This window comes from Myotis lucifugus, unplaced genomic scaffold (genome assembly GCF_000147115.1).
Source record: "Myotis lucifugus unplaced genomic scaffold, Myoluc2.0 scaffold_1519, whole genome shotgun sequence".
Taxonomy (NCBI): domain Eukaryota; kingdom Metazoa; phylum Chordata; class Mammalia; order Chiroptera; family Vespertilionidae; genus Myotis; species Myotis lucifugus.
This window is the reverse complement of record NW_005872567.1, coordinates 19,007-36,118: the sequence shown is the minus strand read 5'-3', so window position 1 is coordinate 36,118 and position 17,112 is coordinate 19,007. Positions and strand designations below refer to the sequence as shown.

Sequence of the window (17,112 nt, the reverse complement as noted above, 5' to 3'; positions counted from 1 at the left end):
GGCGGTTAATGGGAATGAAGCTGCCTAAACCCCGCAAACACCAAGACGACCTGCTGGAGCCAGCAAGGAACGACTATAGCCTGCAGTCTACGGTAGGGAGCCCATGGGGTTCGGCTCAGACTTCCATCTCGGAGATGCTTATATACCAGGAGTAACCTACGATCCTTTTATTTGGGGAGGTGGGGGGGAGGGCTGTACAGGTCCAAAACAGGTTCGAGAAAGCTCGGTGCGCGGAGAGCCGACGACCCAGGCATGGGCAGGCGCCGCCGGCCGAGACCCGCACGGAGGCCCGGCCCGACCCGCCGGCGGGCTCGCCCCGACTCCGGAAGTGACTGTTGTCCGGGCAACGCTCCCAACAGACGGAGCCGCGGGGGCAGCGGTTCGCCCAGTGAGTCCACTCGCCCGGGCCGAGTCCACCCGGGAGGACGGGCGGGCGGAGGCTGTCGGTCGGAGCCGGTGGGAGGTGAGCGCGCGCGGGGCCGGCCCCACGACACTGTCCTCGCGCCCGGGTTCAGCAGCACTTCCGCCCCCCGCAGCGCCGACTTCCGGAAACGCCCCGCTGCTTCCGGTCCGGACGCTCGGGTAGCGAGCGCGGCGACCCGGTTGTGGCCGCTCCGCTGGTCTGGCCCCCAGGCGCCCGGGGACGTGTCCATAGCTCCAGGGGCGGCCGCCCAGAGTCGCGCGGCCGGCGGGGCCCGGTCACGGTGGCCTCGCAGCTTCTGCGCCGCTAGTGACCGAGAGGAGCGGCCGCCACGAGGCGGGACGAGGCGCCTGCAAATAGGGCGCCAGGGAAGCGGGCGGGCGCCGCTGCCTGTGTCGGGGGTCGAGGTGCCCTGCGGGCGGGAGACGTTTGCAGAGATGAAAATGTTCTGTATCCATGTCATGTCCTGGTTGTGGTGCTGTACTAGAGTCGTGCAAAATGCATCCACTAGGGACAACTGGGTAAAGGGTACCTGGGATCCTTTATTTCTTACAACTGCATATCTATACTAATAAAAGGATAATATGCTAATTAGACCAGGCATCTTCCAGACAAAGCCATGGTGGCTAGGGCGGAAGCAGAGGTGGTCAGGGGCAATCAGGCCGGCAGGGGAGAGCAGTTAGGGGCATCAGGCCAGCAGGCAGAGTGGTTAGGGGTGATCAGGTGGGCAGGCAGGCGAGCGGTTAGGAGCCAGCGGTCCCAGATTGCAAGAGGGATGGACGTCTGACTGCTGCAGGGATCAGGCGTAAACCGGAAGTCGGACATCCCCCGAGGGGTCCTGGATTGGAGAGTGTGCAGGCCGGGCTGAGGGACACCCCCCTGCCCTGTGCACGAATTTCACGCACTGGGCCTCTAGTATACAGAATAAGTGCACGGGCTTCTTGATGATGATCACTAATCTCAATATCTTTCTTCTCAGAGTATTGAGAAGTAAAATGGATGAAAATAAGATCTTGAACTAAAATACCTGATTTGATAACAAGAGTTAATCCTAACTTGTACATGGCAAGTAAAGGTCAAGGAAGACAGCTGAGAAAAATTCTTCCCTTCTGAGCAACGTGGTCGATATGGTAAAGAAGGTCTATTTATTTCATATGACAGCACATTTCACAGGATATGTACAGAATGTATACCACTGACTGTAATATATACTTCTATAAAGTACAGTTATAAATATCATATGCCACATAAGCAATAAAGTTCTTACATATAAACAGCAATCTATTATCGAGAACAAAGAATTCACAGAGAGCCTTCGTGTCTAAATTCTGCTCTGCTTTTAATAGAACTGGTAGATATTTCAGTAAGACACAGAATAATGGCCAGTTATTGGCAGCGTACCTTTAACTTCCATAGCTTTGTGCACTTTCAGCAACTTGCCGAATAGAGTTTCCGATAAAGGCCACGGTGCCGCACGGCATGTGTGTTTCAGGCAGTAGTTCAGGTTCACCGGGAGACTGCTCACGGTAAGGAACTGTTTGTCTAATAAAGAGCAAATACCACACACTAATCACACAGAAGCTAAAGCCACCGTTTGGACAAGTTAGTTCACATTTGAAGCATATCGCTTAGAGTAATACTGCCGTTTAAGATATACTGATGCTGAAATGCTTAGAACCCCAAAAAGCACAATAGAAAACTCAAGTTCCTGGCCGTTAACAGAGAGGATGACGTCTATAAATAGAGTGTGATAGCATTTAAGCATCTAGAGAAGTACTCTGACTATGGATTTGCTTTCTGTGGTGAAGTGCAGTGCAGTCCTGTGCTTTTCCACTTTCTTACCAGGGACCCTGCTTCCTGCCATCCCCCGCGCACATCAGTGACGGTCCAATGAGGACGCGGGGTTTCGGGGGACATACACAACGCTCTATAGAAAGGAGCGTTAACGTAAGTCTTATGGGTACAGATGACTTTGGCTTAAACTGACAACAAAACGGCTGCTCACGGATTTTGATTGGGATTACTTAATGAGAGCAAAATACTACATTCTGTAAAAATTCCGTGTGCTTCAGAAAACCAATAGAAGCGGGGTCAGTGGATGCAGCAGAGCAGGAGAGGGGATACACCGCCAGGAGGCGCCGGAGAGCTTCCAGCAGCGCCCGGTGGGCCCCAGCCCCTCAGGGAAGACCCAGTTCAGAGCGCCCCCTCCCCCCTGCTCTCCCTGCTGAGGAAGCCTGGAGCGGCAGACGGGGGTGGAGGAGGAGGCAGCAGGCAGCACACACCTTCGTGTACAGAGAGAGAGGACACCTGGCGCTGAATTCCTCACTGAACCATGGCCTGTGCCTCGCAGACACACGGCCATCAGCTCCTTGGAAAGGGCTGGAGTGTGTGCGGGACAGTGACTGCGACACGTGCTTCCAGCTGCCAGGAGCCGTCCCAGAGGGAAGGCCTGGGGCCTGGAGTGGGGAGTGCCAAGGTGTGTGCGCGCACGCGTGCAAGGAGAGAAAATGCTGTTTCAGGAGTAAGGGTTATTTTAGTTTTGGAAAGAAAATTAATGTCCAAATTTCACTTGCAGCGGTCCTTCTGATAGTGAAATATTGAAAAAGAACTCTCAGAACTTTTAGATACAGATTTGGTCTGAGTCATGCCCTAGAGTTTAGGTGAGTGTTAGCCTGTGTGTGTGCGAACATCACACGTGTGTGCGCATGTGTGCACTCACTCTCTCTAGCAATGCCTCTGAGTCCGGTCCAGCGTCCCGCCCCGCGGACAGCTCCTTGGTGACTGCTCGGGAGGGCGGAGCCGGGCCAGCGGGGAGCTGCGAGTCTTTCTGAGGTTCTTGGGGGCCTCACGAGGATCTGAGTGGGGTCTACTCCCCAGAGTAGTTTTGAGCACTCTTTATGGCTACTGCTCTCAGTTATCCAAACAGAAACACACCAGAACTCCAGTTAATAATGAGAAGGGTTTTCCCTATTTCCAATATACACATACTCCAACTCTGTACACGTGACACAGTGGTATTTCTTGACATCAGTGCAGGAACAAGGACTATTGCACATAATGAGTAACGACGCCCGGTTCTCTCGCTCTGCCCAGCACACGGGAGCGCTGTCCCCTGTGGGCTATCTTTCTGTGAAGTCTACAGCAGGAGCCACCGGGGCCAGAGCGGTGAAAGGGTCGGCTGGAGGGGCGGGGCCTGCGGGGAGCGCAGGAACCGGGAGGCGGGGGCGGCCTCCGTGCGGGCAGCACAACAGGTGGGAACACCAGTCCCTTGACCCCAGTCATCTCCAAAGGTCACGCCTGGGCCGGAGGACGGGCCTGGCCCGAGGGCCCAGGGAGTCTGGACAAGCTGCCCTTCAACTTGGCTCTCACACCAAAGTCCTCCTCTTCCTCGAAGGTGACCCACCCCCTCGGGGGGCTGGCGCTCGCTGTGGCCTGGACCTGCGGGTCGGAGCTGTCCTGGAAGCCGGGGGGCTGAGCAGGAGGCTTGCCGCTGCTCTGGCCCCGAGGCCCGGGAGGAGGGAGGGGAGCACAGGGGACAGGCTCCACAGGCCGTGCCGCCGCCTCTGCGTCCCTGGACGGGGCTCTGAACGGGTTCGTCCTGCTGGCGAAGAGGTCAGTGCCAGGGAAGGTCGGGGCAAATGGGTTCGGAGAGCAGCGCACGTTCTCCTGGGATTGGCTCCGCATGGAAGTGGAGGCAGTGTCGGCATGCAGCTCACAGAACTCAAAATGCTGATGTTACTCGATGTTGCAGGAGGCAGGGGGACCACCCCCTTGGGCCCGGGGTGAGGACAGGGGCGGGGTGCACGGGCGGCTGGGCCTGTGACACGGCCAGCAGACTAAGTGACAGGTCTTCAAACGGGTCGCTCTTCGACGGTGATTCCAGTCTGACCGCAGGGACGCCGTTGGGTCTCACCTGGAAAGAAACAGCACCGAACCGTCAGAAACACATTTAAAGCGACACATTCTCTGTCCCTGGTCCCTGAGCTGGCTCTGTCTCAACTGCTCTCGATTTGGGGGCAGGGATACAATTTAGAAAATAGGAAGCAGCTTGTGTCCTGCTGCTCTGGTGGGTTAGGATAACACAGCTAACATCTCACTCTTGAAAAGCTCCCAACTGAGTAAGCCCACTATAAATAGAGCTTATTTCGTTCATGCAAGTATTGATTTGGTAAAACGGAATGGTATGGGATTAGCCAATGGGTTTTGCTCATGCCCCGTTCTCTTAGACGTCAGCACAAACTGGAGAACCCGTTGATGCTAAGCCCTGTAAAATTCAACACTCATCTGTGATGAGGACGTGGTTTCATTCTTCTAAATCTGTGCTCAGTTAGGGCTCATGTGACCATGGAAATGCAGCCGCAGGGATGAGCATGAATGATTGGCGCACTTGCATTCCTGAGCGAGCAACGCGCCCTTCCTGCTCCCGGGATGGACGGCCCGGCCTTCTCTCCTTCGGAGAACCAGCGGTGAGTGGCGGGGTGACTCCTTAACTGACCTGCCTCATCTTGTAAAAACGTCCCCCAGCACCCAGGTGTGCTGTTCATCATCAGGCAATGGCTCCTTGACCGCCATCATCTATAAACCCACTTGTACGTGGTGTATTCACTATGACCACAGTGCAGCTGAGCCCGGCGTGGTGCGCGGTGCTGGCACCTGCAGCTGTGCCCGGGCTGGAGGTCAGAGTCCGCGGCCTCAGTGCACACCGTCGCTCGGGCCTGTACACAGGAAGCCGGGGAGGGAAGCGCAGCCGCACTGAGCTGGGCACCTCCTCCCAGGGAACAAGCTTTGGTCCCAGCCACAGGGCAGAGCAGCTCACCAGGCACTTGGTTTTAGTTTGAAAACTGGGTGGATGACTGGATGTTAATGCCTAATTTAAAAATAAAACAAACAGGCCACTGGGTTGAAAAGAACAGGAGAGGAGACTTTTAGCTCAAGACGTGCAATGGAACACAATGGAGCGCTGCCGACATGAACTGAGCTGTTAAGCCAACAACTACAGGTTCATGGGCCGCTGCAAACCAGGGCGGCGGTCCCCCTCCAGCGTCCACAGGCCTCGCGAGCAGGGCCTCGGGCTGAGGACAGGGAAGGCCGCGCCCCGGAGGACGGGGAAGGAAGTGAGCAGCGTCAAGTATATGAGTGTCTTACTCAGCCGGCCCACAGCACACTTTACACTTGAATAAATAAGTGTGTTTTTCCTCAATGACAATAAATTTGTAGAAAATGAGAGCGTGAACATGTCTGACTCTAAACTGTATTCGGAGTGAGAAGGTAAGCGGCTGCACATGGACATTACTTCAGACTGACCCGAGGCCTCAGGAAGTCAGTCAACCCCACACGCCAGTCACGCCTGGGCTGTTTATGGTTAACCCCACAGAACAGAGCAGGGCCCAGCCGGTCTCCATGGCGACACCCAGTCCACACCCGACGCCACAGGGAGGACTGACGGCGGCGTGTTCACAGAGAACGGTGTGGGAGGGACTTTAACTAACCCCGTTATGAAATTAACTTTCCATCTCTCTACCATCGAGTCTTCCTTACTAAAAACAATCTTGCAACTAAAATTATTTGAAAACATTTTTTTCCAAAAGAAACCCAAGAAAAATTTAATTATGCCAAGAATCAATTTAGTTTTGCCAAATAGACTTTCATATACATAAAGCTGACCTTATTGAAGTTATAAGTTTTAGTTTTGTTAATTTTCATTAAAAAAACACAAAGCAAAATATCATAAAGCATAAACAAGAACAACTAAAATGGTTCCTAAAAATTCAAAATACTAAGAAAAAAAAGCAGGTTTGATGACATGAGAACAGAGTTTATTAATGTGACAGGCGGCTGTAAAAATGGGTGACACTTAGATGTATGAAGCAGAAGATCCATACATCTATGCGCTACGACAGATGAGAAGCAGGTAGGAGGTGAGAAACAGTCCGATACCTGTTACCCTGACGGCCGCTCCTGCTTTGAGGGAAGGAACAGACAGCAAAGGAAAGCGTTAGGAGGACGTCAGAGACAGCCAGCCACCCTCGCGACGCGCTCTCCACGCAGTGCCGTTCGCAGGTCACAGCGAGAGTTCAAGCAACAGTTCCAACTTACTTTGTCGTTTTGAACAACAAATGTGTTGCTGAATTAGGGCTCAAAGTTCAATTTTATCTGAGGTTGATTACTAACCAACGTATTTAAAGTTTATTCCAAAAATAATAATCCAAATAGGTTTTCAAAGCTCTAAAATATTCTAAGCAGCCCATCATGGATGAAATGTTTGCATCCCCCCGCCCCTAGTCCCATTCAATGATGAGAGAGAGTCATGGATTGGCTGCCTCCTGCACGCCCCAACACTGCGATCGAGCCCGCACCCCGGGCGTGTGCCCTGACCGGGAATGGACCGTGATCTCCTGGTTCATGGGTCGACACTGAGCCACACCGGCCGGGCTCATTGTGCTTTTATGTTTCAAATACTTTGCAGATTTTGGGCAGAATTAATAAAGACATAAAAGTTACTAAATGTTCAATTCTAAGGCTATTTCATATTATCAAAATATCAAATACTGTATTTAAAAACCTCATCTTTTAAAACTTATAGCCACTGCAGAAGATTTTTAAAGTTATAAGTGTTTATTATGTTTTGAATAGGCATTATTCTTATGGTTCAAAATCCAAAAGGACACAAGGTAAAACACTTCCCCTTCCTCCGGCCTCCAGCATGTACTCCCGGGAACCGCTCTGCGGCCTCCACAAGGACAGTCTACAAAGAGCAGGACCCTCAGCCCCAAGAGAGTGTGGCCCGGCTGGGGTGGCTCAGTTGGCTGAGCATTGTCCCATGAACTGAAAGGTCGCCGGTTCGATTCCCGGTCAGGGCACATGCCCAGGACGGTAGGCAACCCATCCATGACATCAGTGTTTCTCTCTCTCCCTCTCCCTGCCTCTCCCTAAAAATCAATTAAAACATTTAAAAATATATATACATATATATATAATTCATTGATAATAAAATATATTGTTCATTATCAGAAACTTAAAAACAAAGTGTGTCTGTGTATATAACATTCACAGGAATTAGACATCAAAGACTGAGGCAAGAAGAGCATTTAGAATTTAAAACGAACGTCTTTGGTGGTTCTGATGAACCAAATACAAGATTCCAGAACACAATCTCCCAGGCCCCACAGAGCACGCGCTGCCTGCCACGAACCACGAACCACAGCCACGGCCACTCCCCTGAAAACCAGGCTCCGAACAATGGAGAGGACCCTGAAAATGACCTCCAACCTCCTGCTCTTTTGTCACAAGACGACCTTCTGCTAAGACTGACTCTTCCCTGACAGTCTGCCCCGGGCGTTTTCCCGAGCAGTGAGTCCTCAGCAACGTGTGGTCAGGCTCTGCGACTGTAAGCAAAACCGGGTCAGAGAGAGAGACCAGTTCTACCCGCCACAGGCCACCGATACGCAGTCAGGTGCCCAGGGCACCTCGTGGGCGTGAACATGGAACCCAGCACCTGCTGCCCCGGACCCACTTTCACGCTGTCCAAGAGCCTTAACCATCACAGAACTTTAGGAGAGAAGTCACTTTACCCTGGAATGGACGTGCGCTTTCTGTCCTGAAACAATGCTAGAAAGCTCCGAGACGAGTTGGAAAGATTAAAAAAATACAATAGTACATCTCACAAGAAAATGAGAAAAAACTCACGACCACTGAAAGTCTCAGAAAGGAACAGTGGACACAGTATCTTCAGGACCCTCAATTTTCTGAACAAAAAGACACAGCCTACTTTTAGGCATTAATTAGCTTAAGCGAATATATTATTTTCTTGATTATATGTCCTCCTCCAGCTTTTACAAATGTGACCCATAGTCTAAGTGAATGCTAATTGCTAACAATAGTTACAATTTTAAGTCACATTTACTTTAATATTTCTTTCACTATGTAGAAGCATAAACTTCTGTCAACGAGGTAGACACACTCAGACATCTGTAAAAATAAATGCAAACTACGACTCATCAATGTGTCTAAGGGACATTGCCAGTATGTAATATTTCTGTACTTTAGACCTTCCTGAAGTTTAAATGCAGACTTAAAACTTTACACATTTCTTTGGCCTTGATGGTATTCCCCAGTTAAAGCTTTAGGATAAAATAAAATGTAAGGCCAGATACAAATGTACTTACTAAATATAATTCTATTTTAGTAATTTTTCTGAAAAGATGTAACAGAAACCAAGTAAAACAGCACCCAACTAAAAACACAACATTCAACTCGCGCGACTGCTCCTGCGTGACAGTAACTGTGAGGGACACGGCAGCCTCGCTGTGGGCGCTGCCTCTCAGGCACCGCCAGCCCCAGGCCAGGGCGCTGCTTCCTGTGCGGCTCCACGCGGTGGCAGTGGATGGTGTTCCCTTGGCGACAGGCCTGCTGCCACACCCGCCACTGAAACGCCAACAGGACAACGGCCTCAGCTCCGAGGACCCAGGGCCTCCCCGCAGGGCACCCGGGGCAGCAGCAGGAGAAGGAGCGGAGGACCTGCCGCTGAGCGGCAGGAGCGGAGGACTTGCCGCTGAGAATCATCAGCCAGACCATGAGCTGGCTCCTCAGGGGAGCCACTGTCTCCTTTAGGAGTGAGAGCCCCAACTGACCCGCTGGCTGTGAAAAGCCACACGGAAAACCCACCACTGCCAGCACCCGACTATTTACCGCCCGCAGGAAGTTACGCACCGAGACCGTCACAAACACTTTAAAAGCCAACGAGCCCCGTGGAAAGTCCCTAAAGTGCCCCCTACAGGCTCACTCTCAGAAACGCTGATCTAAGCAACAGGCTAAAAAAAGGCAAACCCGTACATATCCCTTTGTCATGTGACTATCTGAGACGTCAAATGACACTCACTGGTTGAAGTCGTATCTTAAGATGCTCTTTCTACTGACAAGAAAGAGACAGTGAGGGCGGATGTCTGCCTGTCACTGAGCCGCGTGCTCAGAGCCGCCACGGGACTCACCTGCGGCTGCGCCGAGGGGGAGGGCTCGGAGGGCAGGCTGTGGGAGGACCTGCTCCGCGGCGGGGGCTGGGGCGGCGTCTCCAAGCCGGGCTGGGGGGCAGCCTGAGGCAGCGGGGCTGCTGTCGGGACGAGGGGCTCCTGCATCTTTGGACCAGGCGGGGCGGCCTGAGGCTTCAGGGGTTCAGGAAGAAGAGGTGAACCTAGAAAGTCATTTTCCGAGTTAGGTGTTTCCTGGGAAACCGTGTGGAACCCTCTTCACACAGAGGCTGGGGCCTCGGGAGACCTGGCGGCCGTGCCTACCTCTGGGGACTTCGGAGGCTCTGCCCTGGCTCTCGGCAGCCGGCCTCCCAGCAGACGCCGCGGACACCCGGGCCTGGCTCTGCGGGGCGCTGATCACCCCGGCTCGGGGCGGGATCGCCGGGACCGTCTGCACAGAAACACAGGCATTACCTCAGACACCTGCGGCTCTCCGCGGGGAGACTGGCACCCAGCCTGCCCTCCTCTCCTTCCCCTTCCCCTCCCTCCTGGCCTCCCCAGCTGGGCAGGCTCGCTGCCCTGGATGGACAGCCACCCCCTCCTCCGCTTAAGGTCGGCATCTGTGTTTCTCAGTTGACAATGGGCCGCGCTGTGCGGATGAAGCTCATAGAGGCATTTCATCTTCAAAGTACCCCTCGGTGGTAGGCATGGCTGCGCCTCTCAAGGCCACAAGCCAGAGAACAAAGCCAGGCACCAGCTGCCGGGCGGTCCCTCCCCACAGGCCACGCCCCGGAGAGCAGGTGCAGAGACTGACGCCGAGGACCGACCGAGACTTGGTGCCAGCACAGAAGGAAGAGCTCTCCGTGACTCCTCGAGCTGGTGAGAACAGCCCTTCCTTTACATCCTCACCCGAGAATATTTTACACAGATTTGGGGGGGGGGTGTGGTAGAGTCAGTGAAGAGCGATTTGCCATCTTTCTGGGCACGGGAGAGGGGGGACAGGAGTCTGTGGGAAGCTCCCTCAGACATTAGTGTGATGTTTAGGTTGGAGGATAAATAGAGTTATAAGAGAAAAGACAGAACATCTCTAGCTCAGAAGGTTTATGAGAAGCCTAATTAGAAATGAGACGTGGCCTGTTAATTTCTAGTTATTGTAACAGGTCCCGGTTCCCGCTCTCCGCTGAGGGCTCCCGCAGGCCGGGCCACTGACCACTGTCCACTTCCTTCCTTCTTCTTTACATTACTCCCACCCGAGAGCATGTTCTTCGGGTGAATAATGGACGACTGTGTGTAAGGGAAGGCGTGAGGAGTGCACTGGGACAAGCCCCTGCCCTGCTCTCTGACACCCCGTGGGAACCAGTTCTGTCACGGCTCCTTTTCCTGAAACCTTATCACAATGATGGACGTTAACATCCTTCTCATTGAAGGGTGACTATCTCCCCACTAGCCCCTCAGGAAGCAGGACCAGAGCCACCCGCAAACCCCCTCACAGAGGCAGAGGCCGTGATGGGCCACACGCCTTCCCCAAGGCAACCCTTGTGGCTGGAAGCAAACTGGGACCTCGAACCCAGACCCCCCCCCCCCCCCGCCCCTGGCAGGTGCTGCCTACCGGTCTGGGCGAGCCGTGTCCAGCGGGTCCTGGGCCCGCGAGTCCCGCTGGAGGCAAAGGCTGGCTGTGGCCTGGAACAGAGTCACACGTGCATTTGAGATTTAAGACAGAAACGAGAAACCATGCACTGACTTCCCCGTCTAGTCACGGTCTCGTTCTAAGGAGAGCGGCTCAAGCCAAGTGCCTTTACCTAGGTTTTCTCTCCGCGTCGCTCCGGGGCTTTGGGGTGCTTTGAAGCGGGAAAGAAAAAAACAGTCGTGAGTGAACAGCGCATGGCCCGGGCGGGCTGCTCTGTCTCTGTGACAGGGACTGGCTTTGGATGATGGTGAAGGTCATCAGCCTGATGCCCCGAGAGGGCTCCTGAGCACACAGACCCGCTGACACGGCTCCCACCACACGCTCAGGCGGCAGCCGTGGGCGTCCCGATGGGCAGAGGGCCTGGGAGGCGCCCTGTGGGGTTTCTGTAACAATCCCACGGCCAAGGCCGAAGGCAGGCGGCCTCCTCGCTAAGTCTCTGCCTCAGGGAAGCAGTGGGCCACGGTGCAATGCAGACCTCAGGTTGACTCTTTTGAAAGGAAACTGTTGTATGAGACACATCAGCCCCTTAACGACTGTCATCACCACGAACGGCTTCTGCTCTTTTAAGCAAACTTAGTTCAGCATCGTTACAGATAAAACTATGTTATGTGAAATCACTCACAGATAATTCCTGGACCTGAATTAACAGGGCTTATCTATAATTATTAAAAGCTCAGGGTTAGAATAGTACATTTCTAAATATTTGACTTATTCTGGAAAGGATTTTGAAAGTATTTTCCTTAAAATAACATTGTACAGTAACTTCACATCCTCAGCGCATATGAAATAGATACAGAACAGCAGGACACTGCATAGGAGTCGCAAGGAAAGGAAGGGTACCCATTGGAAACTGGACACACAGAATGAAGGGAAAGGAGGCTTCAAGGTGCACAGAGGGGGGCGTTCGTGGCTGGTTTGCCTCCTGCACTGGAGGGGCCGACGTGTAGCTGCCCCGGGACGGGGAGGGGCCAACGTGTAGCTGCCCCGAGACCGGGAGGGGCCGACGTGTAGCTGCCCCGGGACCGGGAGGGGCCGACGTGTAGCTGCCCCGGGACCGGGAGGGGCTGACGTGTAGCTGCCCCGGGACCGGGAGGGGCTGACGTGTAGCTCCTTAGAAGGAACAGAAGCCGGATGCTGTCTGGGGCCCGCAGCACAGAGCAGACGGCTGGCACAGACAATGTCTGCGTTAAACTTAATTTTGCAAAAAGACTCTGTCTACGTGAAGCTCCTCCTACTATTTAATCAGGACAAACCAGTGACGTAGACGCCTGCCCACCCGCCTCCCTCCCCGGGAAGAGCGGAGGGACGGGGCCTTCTGTCTGCACGGCCGCTGCGGGGGAACGTGTGCGAGGAAAGCCTCTGCCACCTGCTCACCTCGCCCCCGAGGGTCAGAGCTGAACCTCTGGTAAGAGCTCAGAACACGACGGCCAAAACGGAAACACTCCATTTGAATTTCATTTAATTTCTGACTAAGTTAGTCTCTCAGAAGTTCATTTTGCTTCCTTATTTCTAAAAAACTCTAAGAGCATAAAGGACTTTCTCTAAGCTCACTGCCTGAGAGAGTTACTGGTTTACAGGGGAATGCACACATACTGCCGACCAAGCGTCACTAGAGGCCATTTAAAAAACGAAATCGGACTTCTAAGCTGGTAATGTGACATACCTTCTCACAAATTCATTAAAGATTTACTTTCTACTGGTTGTTTTCCTCACTGAAGGAGACTATAAACAGAATTATCAAGGAAATAGAACCAAAAGCAGGCGTTTGAAACAGGAAAAACTAGCATTTCTCTGAGTCCATGGAAAAATGACCAGCTAGCAGTGTTTTGCGGCTGTAATGCTGAAATAACTTAGCAATCAAATATACACCTCCACCTGAGCTCTGGAGTTTTCACATAAACCAAATAAACTACATTTAAACCCAAAGTGATTCGGTTGCTAATAAACATTGTCCTTATGTTTAGAAAACGGAGGCGTGAGATTCAGGGCAAGTTAAGACAAGGCCACGCAGAAGGCAGGCGGTTCTGCCGGAAACAGCTCGGGACGCCCTGCCGCCACGGCGCGTGTGGGCTGCTGGGCGAGGCGCTGTGTGGAGCGCCGCCGAGCCAACGCTGGGGCTGTGCTCAGTCCCTGTGCTGAGCCCACGGAAACCAGCCTGGTCCTGGGAAGTGAGCCTCTGTGGCCACTGACTCTCCTGACTGAGGGCCAGGGCCTGAGGCTGGCGAGCAGCCCACGCTGTCCATCGGGAACGGGCAGCCTACACTGAGCTCCGGGCCTAACTGAACAGGAAGAGAGTGCGAGTTTGGAGCCATTAAAAATATAAATGTCATTCACTTTGACTTTTACCAAACAAACCTAATGCCTTTCAGTTACAGGGATCAAACTCCAAACGCCATGGCCACGTGTGCAAGTGATAACAAACGAAACGGTTACCTCCAAGCTCCTTCCTGGCCAGCGCAGGACTCCTGGCCCCTGGGCCCCAGGAACACGCAGCAGAGAGGAAAGGACAGAGTAAGGCATGAGATGTCAGATGCGCTAGCCGTCCGCCGTCAGGCACCATGCAGGAGCTATGTATGAGCATCTTGCTATTACAAAAGCTGTTATTTAATGCAAGCACTTCTCATAACTCCAGTAACAACACATACTTATTAAAAAGAACACTGAGCCCTCACCGTTTGGCTCAGTGAATAGAGCATCGGCCTGTGGACTAAAGCAGCGGTCATCAACCGGTGGCCCCGGACCAGTGGTGGCCGTAAGATCCAAAAGGTTGGCGACCACTGGACTAAAGGGTCCCAGGTTCGATTCTGGCCAAGGGCACACGCCTGGGTTGCGGGCTCGATCCCCAGTGGGGAGCGTGCAGGAGGCAGCCGATCCATGATTCTCTCTCATCATTGATGTTTCTATCTATCTCTCCCTTCCTCACTGAAATCAATAAAATAAAATGAAATAAAAAGAACATTTACACAAACATGTAAAGCTTCATAGTAAGTATGTATGTTCTCTGGGTCTGACTACACAGTGAACAGGAGTTAGCACGCTGCATCAGCCAGCAGCAGCGACGCAGACTTGCACACCTGGAGAGGCAGCTCCGGAAGCCTAGTGGGCAGACTACCCATGGTTGCGCCTGCTGCGTTCTGCAGAGAACGGCGAGGAAGTAGCAACGACAGAAAGACAATGACATCTAGAAGCTGAGACCTGATCCGTGTCGCGGGCAGGGCTTTCTGTCCAGCAGGGGGACACGGTGGTCTGTTACCTGAAGGCGGAGGTGGTCGCTGCGGGGGTGCTGGCCGAGCGGGAGGGGCCCCCGGGCGGGGAGGCGGCGGCCGCTTGGGCTCCAGGACCTGCGGAGCATCCTTCTGAGGCTGCGCGGCTGACGGCGCGTCCACGGGAGAAGCGGGAAAAGCACCTGGGGAGAGGAGAGCAGGGTGCAAGGGGTGTGAGGCGAGGGACGGTGCCTCCTGCCTCCGTGTTGTAAACTCTCTATCCTGTAATTTCCTCAATTTGCACTGTCGCCAGATGACACGCACGTTTAGTGTCAGTGACATAAGCAGCTGTGCCTGTCACGCGCTCTGTGCCGCGGGGGCAGTAATGCTCGCTCCGCGTGGCTGCTCACCAGGCCCGGTGCCGCCCGGTACTCAGCGGCCCGGCAGGACGGCACAGCTGTGTGAGTTACTGGCAGCCGCTGAGCAGCAGAGAGAAGAAAAGGGAGGCTGGCTTTTCTCTAGGCCTTAACTTGAGCTTCCTTAGCGAGTGGAAGGGGCAAACCAGAGACGCTAATGGCATGGAACATGCTGGTCACGTGGACAGTCATTATTCGTGAGATAGAAACAGCTTCCAAAGACGCACCTTCCAACCTTGGAGGACTGACTACAATTTCAATGCAAACGTCTGCTGGTCTCTTCCCGTTTCACACGGTAACAGAGGCCACGTGCGGCTGCAGTGCTAAGCCACCAGCAGGCTCCTCACTACCACAGGGACAGGCATCGGTTAAAGACGGGGCCAGCCAGGCACGGGACAGGGATGAGGATGAAGTCTGGTATTGTTTCCACATAGGGCGCCTCCTGAGAGCTTCCCCTTCCTACACGCGAGCCTCCGCCCACCTGCTCAGGAATACAGCCCCGCCCCCCCCCCAGACTCTCCCCGGGAGCTCGAGGCGCCGGGAAGGCCACCCGAACCCGACCACAATACACACTCTGTGGAGGCGGCTGCCCCGGAGTCCTGGACGGGGTCCGGCTTGGCCTGACGGGCAGGGAGGGCAGCGGGACGTCCGCTATGGTGGGCGACTGGCAGGGGCTGGTCCGCGGGGAAGAGCTGGGGGACGCGCCGAGGCCGCAGCCCGGGGACGGCTGCAGGTGCTGGGGAAGAGCCTCCTCCACCTCGGCGCTGTAGTCGTCCACGTCCCCTGGGGAGACAAGGGCAGGTCATGCGGCCTAGCTTTCCAGACTGTGCTCACCAACCTGGGTTAAGGGGGCAAGTACAAAAGAAGCGTTGCTATCTGACGCGGACGCAGGCGTGGGCTGTGTGTGGGCATGGATAGAAGTTTATGGTAATGGGACCAGATCAGCACCAGCATTCGGACAGAACACGCCTCTCAGAGCTACAGGCCGTGGGGACCAGACTGGGAGCTGGGCTGGCCTGGACTTCCACGTTGTTCCACTGGGCGATGACCATCTACTGCTGTCCCTCCACCTCCCACTGCTGTGGCATGGCCCCTCCCCGCCCCGCCCAGGCGCGCCTCCCGGAGCCTCCTCACTAGCCTCCCGGGGCCCCCACCCCACCCCTCACAGACTCTCTTTGCTTTAACTGAACTGGTTCTCCAGGCCTCCTCGTCTCCTTGCCACCTCATTCGAGCGCCAGAGCATGAGTCTTCATGGACTAAAGGCTATTTCTCTGTGGCTTTGCCATCGGAATTTACCTCCCATCCTCCACCTCGCCTGCTGCCGCCGTCTCCAACCCCCACCTTTCCTCCACACGGAGCCCACGCAGGGCGAACTGACAGAGCAGGACTGTAAGTGACATCTTCCTGGGTGAGTCAGAGGCCACGGGACAACCCTCCAACCTAAATACCCTGGTCTTGTCCTTCCTCCCCCACAGACACTCTCCTCCACTCCCAACACGCCCTCCCCGGCCCCGCACTCCCCACACCGCCTCGACCGCCACCTCCCGCTTCTCAGTCTCCCAGTCTCTCCTTTTATTTTATTTCTTAATCCTCACCCGAGGATATTTTTTCCATTGATTTCTAGAGAGAATGGAAGGAAGGGAGGAGGGGGGAGGGGAAAAAAAGGGAGAGGGAGAGAGATATCGAGAGATAGAGAGAGAGAGAGAGGGAGAGAGAGAAGCATCAATGTGAGAAAGACACATCAATTGGTTGCCTCCTGCACACGCTCCAGCGGGTCTGGGCTGGGGATGAAGCCTGCAACTGAGGTACGTGCCCTTGACCAGAACCGAACCAACCACGCAGCCAAACCGGCTAGGGCTGAGCCAAACGTCCTTAAAGAGCATCTGCAGACACTGCACGCCCACCTCCACGCCCACCTCCGTCCACACTTCCACCTCCACGCCCACCTCCGTCCACACTTCCACCTCCACGCCCACCTCCATCCACACTTCCACCTCCATCCACACTTCCACCTCCACGCCCACCTCCGTCCACACTTCCACCTCCACGCCCACCTCCGTCCACACTTCCACCTCCACGCTCACCTCCGTCCACACTTCCACCGGGGGTGCACACTTCCATCTCCACGGGGACCTCCGTCCACACTTCCACCTCCACGCCCACCTCCGTCCACACTTCCACCTCCGGCCACACTTCCGCCTCCACGCCCACCTCCGTCCACACTTCCACCTCCACGCACACCTCCGTCCACACTTCCCACGTCCACGCCCAGCTTGGTGGAGACTTCCGGGCCCGAGCACCTGCCCCGCCCCGCCCCCGGGGCCCGGGGGGGGGCGGGGGGGGGGGGGGAGGGTGCTCGGGGAGACGGAGGCCGACGTCGGAGGCCGACGGGGAGACAGAGGAGCGGGGGATTGGGAGATCG

General features: G+C 54.7%; 2 protein-coding genes across 2 annotated transcripts in view; one reads left to right on the top strand and one right to left on the bottom strand.

Annotated features, from left to right (window-relative positions):
• The first annotated feature begins 252 nt into the window (after positions 1–252).
• Positions 253–1,695, top strand: LOC111824440 (translation initiation factor IF-2-like). Its single transcript, XM_023748541.1, has 2 exons — positions 253–942; positions 1,401–1,695. The coding sequence occupies exons 1-2, from the start codon at positions 253–255 to the stop codon at positions 1,413–1,415; spliced, it is 705 nt and encodes a 234-aa protein (XP_023604309.1). The 3' UTR covers positions 1,416–1,695.
• A 49-nt stretch (positions 1,696–1,744) lies between these two features.
• The window catches only part of LOC102421979 (synaptojanin-1-like), a 27,844-nt gene continuing 12,476 nt past the window's right edge, over positions 1,745–17,112 (bottom strand). Inside the window, 9 exon segments of the mRNA XM_023748542.1 lie at positions 1,745–4,104; positions 4,107–4,199; positions 4,202–4,334; positions 9,409–9,608; positions 9,709–9,835; positions 10,994–11,064; positions 11,184–11,222; positions 14,325–14,477; positions 15,264–15,473. Of these exon segments, the coding sequence (XP_023604310.1) occupies positions 3,713–4,104; positions 4,107–4,199; positions 4,202–4,334; positions 9,409–9,608; positions 9,709–9,835; positions 10,994–11,064; positions 11,184–11,222; positions 14,325–14,477; positions 15,264–15,473 (1,418 nt within the window). The 3' untranslated portion in view covers positions 1,745–3,712.